Raw genomic sequence first — 12,477 nt, 5'->3', positions numbered from 1 at the left:
CGAAGTGACGGCGCCCTGCGTCTTCATTACGTTTGTCCACATCTGGCTTACCGATAAGTGTTCCTGTAACTCTTCCAGGCGAAGAGAAAACTTGTTTAATTTACTTGGCAAGGACAGAGGCAATGTGAGGCAAAGTATGAAACATATTTTTATTTAATTTTTTTCTACGGAGCAACTTCATTCCTGCTGTTCTCTCTGCTGATGACAGGATGACAGGCTTTCCTCAGGCACCGTGTTGGGCCAAGTTTGGCAGAGTGAAGCCTGTAAAGCCAAATAGCGCCGACGTTGTTTACGCATTCTATTCCAAATAGGCGGCTAAGATATCGGACAAAGTCGGTGAAATGGTCAACTTGGAAGACTGGAGTTCAATTCAAAGTTTTCCTGCCAAACTACGCTCAGAAGTAAAGGCCCGTTGATGAGAAGGGTTAGGGTGCGATGAAGTCTCTTGTCAAACATGGCTCATGTTTGAGTATTCATGAATGCGAGTTTTTTTTGTACATCACATCCCATAAAGCGTATTACAGCTGTGAAAGTGCAAAAAAATGTGTTTAATGGGAAACATCTGTACTTTGGAAGTTCTGCATGTGGTTCGGCTTGATAAACTCTTAGCACCTGACACTTCAGTATGCTCAACTCCTGTGTTTCCACTGTGTTTGTAAATACAGTATTAAGAGTCAGGGTAAGATGGGTTAGGGCAGGGGTGCCCAATATTTTTCGTTTGGGGGGCCACATACAGAAAAGTGGATGCAAGGGTCAAATTAAAAGAATTTGACAAAATTATGAAACACGCCATAAAGTGAGACACAATTGCATATTGTTTATAATTTCAATTTAGTTTCATAAACTGCTAAAGAACAGCTTTCGGTTTTGGGTGGTCAATGGAACTGTTTCTCAATAAACCTAGAGCCAGCCCTGCACTGAACATCAACCCAATCCCATCTCCATTCAGAACCAAAACAAGAGCATAATGTAGTCGGATGAGTATTTTTAAAGCCATTACATAAATTGCACCCTGACACAGAAACCATTTTTTTCCATCTAAAATCAAATTCTTTATTCACCAGAGTGTTTTGAATACAATTCTGGTAAATGTGTGTTCTTTTAAAATTGATATTATCTTTGCATAAAGCTCTACAGTAGATAATACTAATACTATAGATAATACTATAAGTAGTTGTGGCACCCATTATTTTTTTTGCATTTTCACACCCCCTCTTTATTTTACAAGCCTTGTCATTTTTAACATATGCCCCAGGCCCCTGAAAAATGGATGTTTTTTAAATGTCGTGAGGGGATCAGTACATCATTCTTTTTGAGTTAAGAGCAAATGAATTGGAACATGAAACCATTTATTGCTAAACTGTATTATAGTGACTCTTTTGCAGACTGTTTTAGCCTTTATTTGGAGTTTCAGACAGATGCACAATGTTATTAATGACATACTTTTCCTCTAAATGAGCCAGAAAAAAAAATAAATCAGACACAGATGGTACAGTGTTCTATTTTAAGTTAATTTTCATCCAAAATCACAAACTATTTTCCAGGAATACATCACTGATAAAGTTTGCAAACCAGTGGGTTTTGTTAATTTTCCTAAATCCTCATTAAAATTTACGCTTAATACAATTTTCATCATCAAATTTAATTTGCATCTGAAATCCTGGCATTCTGCCATTTAACAAGAGATTTGTCCAACAAGTCATGAGGTATTCTGGTAGCTGATTTTTATTATCAATTTTGATATTGCCTCAAATCTGTTATCCAGTGAGCTTTGAGAATTTGAATGTTTTCTGCCTGTACAGTATTTTATTTGAGGCCTCCTAGAATGCAAAAGCAGTGACTCTTTTGATCTCATCAGGGTGCATTCAAGGTTGCCTTTGCTCACCAAATTGCCTCAGTGGGATAGGGGCTTAAGAGAAATACTGCCATCCACTAACAGGTTCTTAATAGGGTTAGGGTCAGGTATTGTGGTGATCACACTGTTATTTTTTTTCTCCCATGATACCCATAGTAGCTTGAAGCTTCACTAGCATTTTTTTCTGAAAATGTAATAGTGTGTTGTCATGTATGCTAATGATTTTACTGCAGAAGCCAAGGTTCAGAGGTCATTTTGATACCTTCAGGCATGTGAAATGAGCCTTCTGTTTCACTTCCCATCATTCTAGTCCAAAACACAAATCTGCCACCTTCTTGGGAAAGTTGAAGCCTTTTTGGAGCATGGTTGTAATCACCAACCACCAAAATCTCCAACATTCAAAGAAACATTGATTTTAAATCACCAGTAACTTGTTAACAACTGTTGTCCTAATATGATGCATTTGCTTGACCTCAGACAGACAGACAGAGAGACGATATAGTATGATTATTTTTTGAAATGCATATAAATATGGAACAAACTGTGACTGTACTTAGGTTCAAGTCACTCATCCGCCTAAAACTGCTCCTAATCTTTCCAACAGCCAGAAATACTCAGCGGCAAACAGAGCAAAACATAAATAGATGGTATTGATCTAAAAATACACTATGTAATTGATCTATTCTTAAGCTATTTTGAATTCGACTTTATGTTCATCACTTGGTGTCTGTGAAAATCACAGATCCAACTGTTCAACCCTGTGCAGTGTTTGAACTAAGTATGCATTCTGTAATGTGAACCCTTTACTTCAAAATTGGCTATCAGTGAATTAAATCGAGTTTGTTGTGACCGATCAAGTTAGATGTTGTAGTTTTGCCGCATTCCAAAACTTGCATGTTGTGATTGTTATTATTTTCTCCTAATCTAAAAAGTAAGCCTTATTCAAATATAATCATTTTTGGAGCTTCCGTCTAGATATTTGCTTCCAAAATGGCCTCTGGGCCTGTTTTTTTTTTTGTTTTGTTTTGTTTTTGGATCAGTGTAAGGCTCACCACATGTTTTTGCTCATTTGACATGGGAGTTAAGTTAGGTTAAGTGGCAAGCCATCAGGGCCTTCAGGGCGTTTTCCTGAGGCCTAACCCATCAACGCCACCTGCATTTAATACATTTATTAACATTATACTTTAGTATGATTTTTATAATAACATCTATATTTCAATTGATCATATTTGTTTGAAACTGTAAAGATATCAAGGATACAGAATTGGGTTTAAACACTTATGTCATATGTGCAAATGAGGTGCGGCCAGTATTCTGTACAATCCAAAGCTTTGTGATCATTAAAATTGCATTGTACATGCTCACTGTAAATACATTCAGAAATGAAATGGATTGATATCATATGCAAAAGTTAATAATGGCCCAAATTCATCACTCGTCGCACTCACGCCTACACCTACACACACATACACACATAAAGAAAATGCAGCATCATTGAGGCTTTTCCTCTCCTCAGCTGTATCAGGTCACGGAAGTGGGACAATTTCTACAGAAAGAGAACAAGGGAGGGTGGTAGAACAAGTTGTTATAAATGCATTACAACTGCTTGTTCTTTTTATTTGTACTCATTTCTATCCTTAATGGAGTTGAAACCAGCTGGAATATGAACCATTACTCAGCGAAGCATTTCCATGATATCGTGAATGGAGAACGTTTTGTGTGTGTCAAGCAGGAGGAGGGGGGCATCTTGTCCATCCCCTGATTGACCCTCATTCACCCCGATTCACTCTCCCCACCCTGAGTCTTCCACTGAAAATGTTTGCAGCTGTCAGCTGGCAAGTGTTTGTGTGGCTGTGTGTTCCTCATGTACTTTATGAATGTGCGCGTGTGTGTCAAAGATCATTTTTCATACAATACATGACTTTATTAAAAATAACAATGCAGCATTTGGAGACTCACACCCACAAACACAAAAGCTGCAGTCAAAAAAAATGCATCGATGCAGGCAGCGTTGATTCTGCAGTGGCGATTGATTGTAGACGTTTGCTATAATATCGTGTCTAATATCTGATAGCAGGTAATTGTATCGCAAGAGTACCAGATTGAAATTGCACCTGTTTGTGAGCCTGACATCAACTTGATGATGCCTCTGGTGACAACATCTGCTGGTCACATGAGAGACTTGTTAGCTCAGTCCACTGAGGGACAATTGGCTCCGTACTGCATCAATGTCCTCTATTTTTCCTGCTTAAACTCCAAAACGCATTTGAGCCTCAATTGTGCAAACTAAACTTTTTCAAGAATTCTCAATAAATCTTTCTCTTTGTTTTCTAGCTTCGGCTCCAAAGTTAAAACCAATGAAGAGTCCATCAATAGTGGACGAGGGAAGCAAGCTCACAGTCAAGTGCGAGGCCACGGGGAACCCTCTGCCGACCTACCGATGGTTCAAAGATGGCAACGAGCTGAAGAAAAGCAAAAAAATCCGAATAAAGAACAGCCAGTGAGTATACACAATAAAAACACGCTCTCAACACCCAACAATAAAGTAATTGGAGTTTTATAGCAATGTGCAAGTGAATTTTTCAAGAACATGTTTTGAGAATCAAATCAAATCAAATGATTGTGATTTGATTTGAATATTTCAAGAACATGTTTTGAGAAGAATCACATCTGCCTTTAATGAGCACATATTATGTAAAATTCTGCTTTTGAATTGTTTGTAGAAAAATTTGAGGATGCCGTAGACAAAACAACCAAGTAAATCTATTATCTGTTCAAACTAGCCAATGGTAGCTTCACAAAGCCCCATTTGTTGCTCATCCCTTTAAAAAAACAAAAACAAACAAAAAAAAAGTCACTGAAGGTAAACAAGCTACTGATTAGCCTCACTCTTTCCTAGTTGTCATGGTTGTGATAGCATCACCCTGCATTTACATGAGACATGTAAACACCCTCTGCAAAAAGCATTATTAGCATTTTTAGGGGGTTGAACGAATATATGAATCAGTTGTTAATATAAGCAATTATAAAACTTTTTTTAGCAGGATGTCATTTACTTGCTACTTGCTCGGGGTGAATTTTGTTTGCAGCACCCATACTTGGCCATCCAGTAAAAGAAGTTTTAATAATTCATTCTCCTTTTCTACGATGTCTCCAGTTGGCTGATGATCATGTAATTAAAATTGCTAGCTCCAGAAGGGCATGTGAGTAATGCGCTCGACGAAGGCAGGATCTTGAAACACTGGCATATTTAGGGGCTCCTTTTTTTTGAATTAAAAAAAAAAAAAATGAAGGGGCCATATGATGACATTATAAACTTTCCACAGTTAAATGTATACATATAAAATGATGAAATCTTATCCTGGCTTTTGGAATATGAGTTTTTTTGTTGTTGTTGTGACATTTCTAACCTGGAAGTGAAATGTCTCCTAGACTGAAGCCTCACAGCGTTTGGCTGACACTTCCTTTTCATGATGTCGTTCTCAAGCTGACCGACACAATCAAATAGCAGCAGCAAAACAGAGCTAACATTGCAGTGATGAATGATGAGAGTCAGAGGAGAGGTGAATGAAGAAGACAAAAACAGGTGTTACTGGCATCTAAATACACTGGAGTGCCACTAAAGCAAAAGATGTGTCAAGAGAGCACACACAACATCACTCGCTCCTCCTATCAAATCTGTACCCTCGGGAAACCACTACACATAACAACAGTTATCTGCGAATTATATACTACATTATTAATTGTAAAGTCATGTGCTCCCACTCATTTTCACCACTTGGACCTTTTCGACAGTAAAACTTTGTAAATAATAAATGAAACTTTGCTTTGTACTTGGCCAACTTGGTGCAAAATCTCTCCTCCACAACCCCGTGATGAAACTGAAAGTAATATAACAATAACATGATTTTACACTTGCATGGACAGTAGGGGGCGCTGTAGAGGCTTTACCAGGAAATAGTATGGTCATCGTGGCTCTTGCGTGCCATTTTTATCTGCTCTGGCTGGGCCCGTGCTGAGAGTGCAGAATTAGCAAGTAATTCTTAGAAATGCATCAATGAAGAAAAATAACACTTTAGGGGTGTTTAGGCTGCTAAATTAAAATTGTAATTGTTATGTCCTGGCATGGTGGATGAGGTGGTGGAATATTGTGGACCCAAATGCAGTTAGAACAGAGGCAGGGTGCACTAAAAAAAAGTAGTAATTTAATATGAATAAGAAAAAAAAGGTTGAAAACGGTATACAAAGTAACACAAAAATCAGCAATAAACTAACTACTAAAGACTAGACTCAAAATTAAGGGAAAACAAAGGAATATATCTCACAAGGAAAACGAGGAACTGACAGCAACATTATTAATGACAACGACACTTCGACAGAAACCTGACAAGAACTGAAAGGAAACAGGAAACAAAATATACTATAAAACTGACGAGACAACAAGGAGCACCTGGACAAGACACAATTGGAACAGGGAGCTGATTTGCCAACACAAGGGAGGCAGGTTAACGTGATCAAGTGGACGGAATTACACTGACGAGGCACTGACAGGAGTGGGGCAAAAACATGAACTTAAATACATGAACAAAACTCCACAACTGGAAAAGACAATTTAAATAAAACAAAAAAATCCAAAACAGAAAAGAACAAAAAACCATGATAACTAACAGAACCCAAATACCAACAAAACATAATAGTAGTATGGTGTAAAGCTCCAAAAGGTTGCATTTCCATGATACAAGCTCTTTAAAAACCAACTGAGAAACCAGAAATGGCTTAATGGAAGCACTTAAAATTCTGCACAATATTCTGAGCAGTTCTATTATTCCAGACTCTTTTTTTCTACTCTAATCAGCACCCTATCAAAGCAGAGGCCTGTTGCCATGCGGCCGCTTTTCCTGTTGTCCGCCTAGCTGTCCCCAATGTTTCCACTCTGTGTTTCCATGTTGCTTCTTCCCGGGCCGGATTCCCCTGACTCAGCTGTGCGAGTGTTGTCTCCCACAGGAAAAACTCCAGACTCCAGATCAGCAGAGCAAAACTGGAGGATTCTGGGAATTACACTTGTGTGGTGGAGAACCTGCTGGGAAAGGACAACTCCACTGGCACTATAAACGTCCAAAGGAGTAAGTACCCAAGTGAAAGCACTGGCATTGTTATTCATTGCTTGCGACTGACTGTTCTGCAGCCAAGTCAAAGATCCAAAGTGGGCATGTGAAAGTGGTAACATGCATGAAGAACAACTGTCCACTTGGTTTTAGGGGCTTTGCAGAGCTTTTAATATGGTTCCTATTCAGTGGTGTCCATTTGGCTCGTGACATGTGAACGTAACACAAAACAGAATCAAAAACACAGCACACCTGAGAGCTGTAAAAAAAGGTTCTTTTTTTTTTTTTTTTAGTTGAGGGAAATGCGTGCTAAAGCTTCCTTTTGGATAATGATGTAGCCAATGACTTTTGATAACAGCTGTTTGCATTTGGCGTGCCGGTGAGTTATTGTTGGGTTTGAGCACTTCGACGAGTGTGTGTGGGTAGTGTACTGGCTGAATGGCAGAAAACAATATTAAATGGAATAAAAAGAGAAAGAGCGGATACAAGTCATGTGCTTTTGCTCCTATCCTGTAGCAAGGATGTCTTATCTTGTCTGGGGGACAAAAAATCACAGCTTGTCTGGAGTGCAGACTCTACCGAGGAAGTCCACATCTTTCAAACTGCTGTGTCAAAAAAAAAACAAAAAAAAAAACATCAACTGCATAGGTGTTAGACTCCAGTCCTGGAGGGCCGGTATCCTGCTTGTTTTCTTGTTTTCCTTCCCTAATACAGCTGATTCAAATGATAAGCTTATTAGCAAGCTCTGCAGGAGCTTGACAATGATTCTAATTATTTTAATTAGGTGTGTCTTAGACAGAAGGTTTGAAAACATGCAGGATACCAGCCCTCCAGGACTGGAGTTTGACACCTGTGATCCACTGTATATCCAATGACAATGGTCTTGTAAATACTCCAAAACACATTCACTTGCTATGAAATGAAGCTGAAAAAGAAGCAGTATGCACATGCACTGATGCCTCTGCTCTTCAAGAAAAAGCAATCAAACATTATAAAAGTTTTAAAGGCAGGTTTAACAGTTTAAGTTAGGCATTAATCATTGTACGTTAGGCATTAATCTTTGTATGTTAAACCATTAAATACCATTTTGAATAGTAAAATAGCAAAAATAGCAAAAACATTTTCCATTTATTTTTCTTAAAATAGATTGTTTAACCATATATGGTAAAGGCTCATTTGTGTGGCACTCATTTGCATCATCAGAAAAGCCAAAGAGGACCAAAATAAGTCAAAACTTACAGAAACGGTTCATTTGTTAATTTCTTGTTTGTGTAAACTAAAAAAAAAAAAAGCATAGGTTATCAAGCTGAAAAGTAACGTTGTAATAATCTAAATTTCTTTCCAGACAAACAAATCAATAAATTCTTAGTGATGATTTGACTACTTTTCGGACTAAGTAATTAGGTGCTCTCAGTCCTTTTTAATCGAGGATAAAAAATACAGTGGCAACTTGACAGAGTAACATATCAAGTTGAGGTGAGTACCTTACAAATCAACTCAGTTTACAATCAATAGCACTACGGCAATCGATGAACATTTAAAAAAAATATATTTAATGCTACATCCAGTTAAAATTTAATGTAAGAGTGCACATCAAACAAAGATAATTATATATCAATTGATCAGAACAAACCAAAAACATTAGCTTAAGTTTACATAACGCTATTTTTTAATGGAAAAAGTCATTGTTATTTTAACAATTGATGCACAATTTATAAATAAGGATATTTGAATACAAATGGTGAAACAACACATTTAGACAGGTAATATAACAACGCGCGCTTGCCCATGAACCTGATGCAATAAGTAGAAAGACAATGCATGCATTTACATCGAAATTCTAACATTGACCGTCTGTCTTTCCATACATGAACAAAAACATCAATTATTAAAAAGAGCAGCGTTGGTGTGGATATGGCCTGTACTTGATGTCTCGGAAGGAATGTACGTTCCTGCTGATATGACCGAGTTCACCTAGCTGTAAAAATGTCTCAGGACTTTGATGCTGTGCAGAAAAGAGGCCGTGACGTTAACCAGCGTGCAGATTGTGTTTTGCTTTTTTTATTTTTTCAATTGAGCATGCATGATGACATAGCCGAGCTACTGCCGGCGAAACATTTGGATCACTTTGTACTTTTCTTTGAGAGGTTTAATGAACGAGCCGATCTTTCCGCACCGAGGTGGAGATATCGTCCCTCTCATTGCTGACCTTGGCGAGGAGCTCATTTCTGTTAGACACCCCGCTTTGACTTAAGAGGCCAACTGCGGCCCCCGAGGAGTGAAAAAAAGAGGCGCGCAGAGTCTGGCCATCACTCAGTGCCCTTGTATGCTCGTTGAGGCACAACGCTCACTCAGCCTTCTCTCTTTACATCTGTCACGACGATCTGTTATTGTTTACTGTCAGGCAGCGCCACTGGAGTAGCAGACATTTGCAAATAATGAAAAGGCCCTTTGTGCTAGCAAAAACCAACATGCTGGTCCAATTGCCGGCATGCAGATAAGAAGCAAACCACATCCAGTTGAGATTCCCATCCAGATTATGTGCCTTGTGCTGACACGGAAATGTTACATAGCCTCTCTTTTTTTTTTTTTTTTTAAACGCCCTATTCAAATATGAGACAGGCTCTCATGTTTGGTGCAAACCTTCACTTTCAGTTGTAATAATAATTTGAGAGAAATGCGGCAGTGCATCCTACAAAGGTCAGGGGAATCCCTTATGGCTGCACCTGTTTTCCTAAATGCTTTTTTGTTAAAGGCTTAACAGAATTGTAACAGTGAAACTCCATACAATGATCTGCCAATATTGTATTACAAAGCAAGCAGGCTAAAGCACATTGTGTAGTTACAACGCGTCAGACGGGACGTGAGCGTGAACTCTTTTGAAGGTAAAACGTGACTCGCTTACATCTAGAGGTATGACAAGATTAACATTAAAAAAGAAATTACAGTAATATACAGCGTTTCAGCATTTTTTTTTGTCAATGATATTGCTGTCCACCTTGTTATTATGCTAATTAGCCCTTTAAGAAATTCTTTGATGTTTTCATTGTCCCTCTAGCTAACGTTTTACAAAAAAAAAACATCTAGAGTGGACAGGTTTCTCTAAAAAAAACGGATGCTTATGATTAATTTTCATCATGTTATGTAAATTTGTTGAAGCGTCGTCAAGCTTTTACACAGTGGTTCTCAAATGGTGGTACTAGTAATCCTGGGGGTACTTGAAGGAACTTCGGGGGGGGGGGGGGTACTCAAGATTTTAAATTAAAAACAAACAAGCAAACATGCAAAAATCCTTTAAAATATATATATAAGTTCATAAAAAAAAATTAAGTTCAGTAGGTTATCCAGTTTCATTATTGTAAAAACTCAGATTCTCCCCATAGTTAGAATGGTTCCACCCAACTTGTTATGTTCCAACCCTTGTTTCCTGTCATATTAATAATATATTTTTGTGAACACATCTCTACTGTGATCCCAAAAGAGGACATTTAAAGTTGAATATTTTTCTATGGCCAAATATTTATTTATAGTGATTTCTTGTTGACAACAGGTCTGACACTTTATGTTGATTATTTTTTCAATTAATTATGTTTAATATTTTTCTGTGGACAATTATTTATTCATGATATTTTTTTAGAACAGGTGGGACACTATATTGATTATCATTTTTGTGGAAACATGTATTAATAATCAAGTTATTTCTTTTTGATAACAAATTTCTTCCAAGGTCCAAAAGAGGACACTTAAGGTAAATTAATTTTTTTTTAGACCTATACAAATGAAGTTTGAAAGGATCTAAAATTTAATACATCGGACATTGATGGCATGTTTTAAGTCTTTTTTTTTTTCAGTCATTAGGATATATCAACTGAATGGGAATTAAAAGGCATATCTTAAGCAGTCTAGTCAGCTTGCCAAGTGAATCATGTTGCTAAGTAAAATAATCTCCACACTATCACTGTCCACCATGTCAACAAGCATTAAGTCATTATTTTGATCATTTATATTCTGGTCTCACATTCTTATTGACCATTTGAATCATGTCCCTAATATTGCTTTCCGCTCTGTCATCGTGGGGCATCGGCCTTGAAGAAAATCTCTTATAATTTCAGTGACACTGCAGCCTGCATTCCTCAGAAGAGACTGAAATGGTGGCTAGTTTCACCATAACAATATAGCCATATGTTTTCTACTTTTGAAATCTTCATGTTATCTGAGTAGTTGTAGTGTCGCCAAGCATTGTCTTTAGGATGTATCAATTGATATCAAAACACGTTGGACTGTCAAATGCCTTTCTTAAGCAGTATAATCAGCTCGCCAAGTGAATTATTTTGCAAAGAAAAGATCCATTGATGTTTTATCAAAAATATCCCCTCTGTAATTGTCCACCCTATCATCAAGCTCACATATTTTGCTGTTTGCTTTCATTGTATGATTGCAGTAATTTAATTCAAAGAAATGTGAAATGAATATGAAGTTTCAAAGGCACCGTATGTTCATATTTAGTACTCTTACTGTAATATTTTGCTGACAGGACTTTCGTTTTGCTACATGACAGTAAGCTCCACTTCACACATACTGTAGAAAAAAAATACAGAGGGAGCAAAACATGCTTGAAAAGTTAATCTTATAATTGCCCAGACTCAAAGTCTCGCGCAGTGTCATCCAATTATGACTTTTAATTTGATTGCCACCTTAAAGGCATATTTTCCGAAAGAATTTGGTTGAATTCCAACTCAAATTCCACTTCAGATGTTCTATTTTATCTGCTGATGGCATCGCAATACATGATACCATTTTGTAACGGAGGAACCATATTTTAAGGTGGTGGACTAAATATTTTTGGAAAAGTGTACTGTATCTCAGGGTGAGGCGACAATAAAAAGCTGCCTCATGCGCTCATTTGCACACTTTTGGCTGTGCAAAAAGATTCGACCGTCAGCGTTTCATGACATTGCTGCAGGTTTTTGAAACAATGGCATCACTGTATGGCCCATCTCATGCAGTGACCCCAGGGTGTCTACCTGTCTATGTGTGTGCGTGTTTGTTTTCAAGTCCCATTGTGGTACACCGGCACGTCTTGTTCCGTCATGCTTCAGGGGAGAAGGCAAGACGGGGCGAATCAGAGGTGGTATGTCCATAGATGTGGTGGTGGGGGGGGGTTATTCACCAAAACCATATCCTCCAATAAAAGCTTCAAATTACGCTGTTTTGATCAAAAGACTGCTAAAAGTGTCACGTTTGAATTAATATTTGATAGCAATACTGCACTTTTTGCAACTGTTGCATATAAAACCATCTGTTGGACCCACGTGAGCAGTTTTGCTTGCCTTTGCAAAGGAGACAGATTTCAGATCCACTTCTCCTGCTAGGTCAAAAGCGACATGCCGTTAAAGGGCCGCAGTGGCTCGCTGCAGTATGTTGCCGAAGCAGCACGTCGCCGCAGTTTGATCCGTTTAAGCGAACGAGAGGGGAGGGGTGGAGATTGAGATGGACGGAGTGGAACAGAGTGAGAGA

General features: G+C 38.0%; 1 protein-coding gene across 2 annotated transcripts in view; it reads left to right on the top strand.

Annotated features, from left to right (window-relative positions):
• The window catches only part of nrg2a (neuregulin 2a), a 102,010-nt gene that overhangs the window by 46,213 nt on the left and 43,320 nt on the right, over window positions 1–12,477 (top strand). For both annotated transcript variants that reach the window (XM_088440150.1, XM_088440149.1), the window contains exons 2-3: window positions 4,190–4,355; window positions 6,860–6,978. In XM_088440150.1, the coding sequence (XP_088296276.1) occupies window positions 4,190–4,355; window positions 6,860–6,978 (285 nt within the window). The remainder of the gene's footprint in view (window positions 1–4,189; window positions 4,356–6,859; window positions 6,979–12,477) is intronic.

This window comes from Hippichthys cyanospilos, chromosome 18 (assembly GCF_059441005.1).
Source record: "Hippichthys cyanospilos isolate Australia breed blue-spotted pipefish chromosome 18, RoL_Hcya_1.0, whole genome shotgun sequence".
Taxonomy (NCBI): Eukaryota; Metazoa; Chordata; class Actinopteri; order Syngnathiformes; family Syngnathidae; genus Hippichthys; species Hippichthys cyanospilos.
Note: the sequence above shows the minus strand (reverse complement) of the source record. Positions and strands in the feature narration are given on the sequence as shown.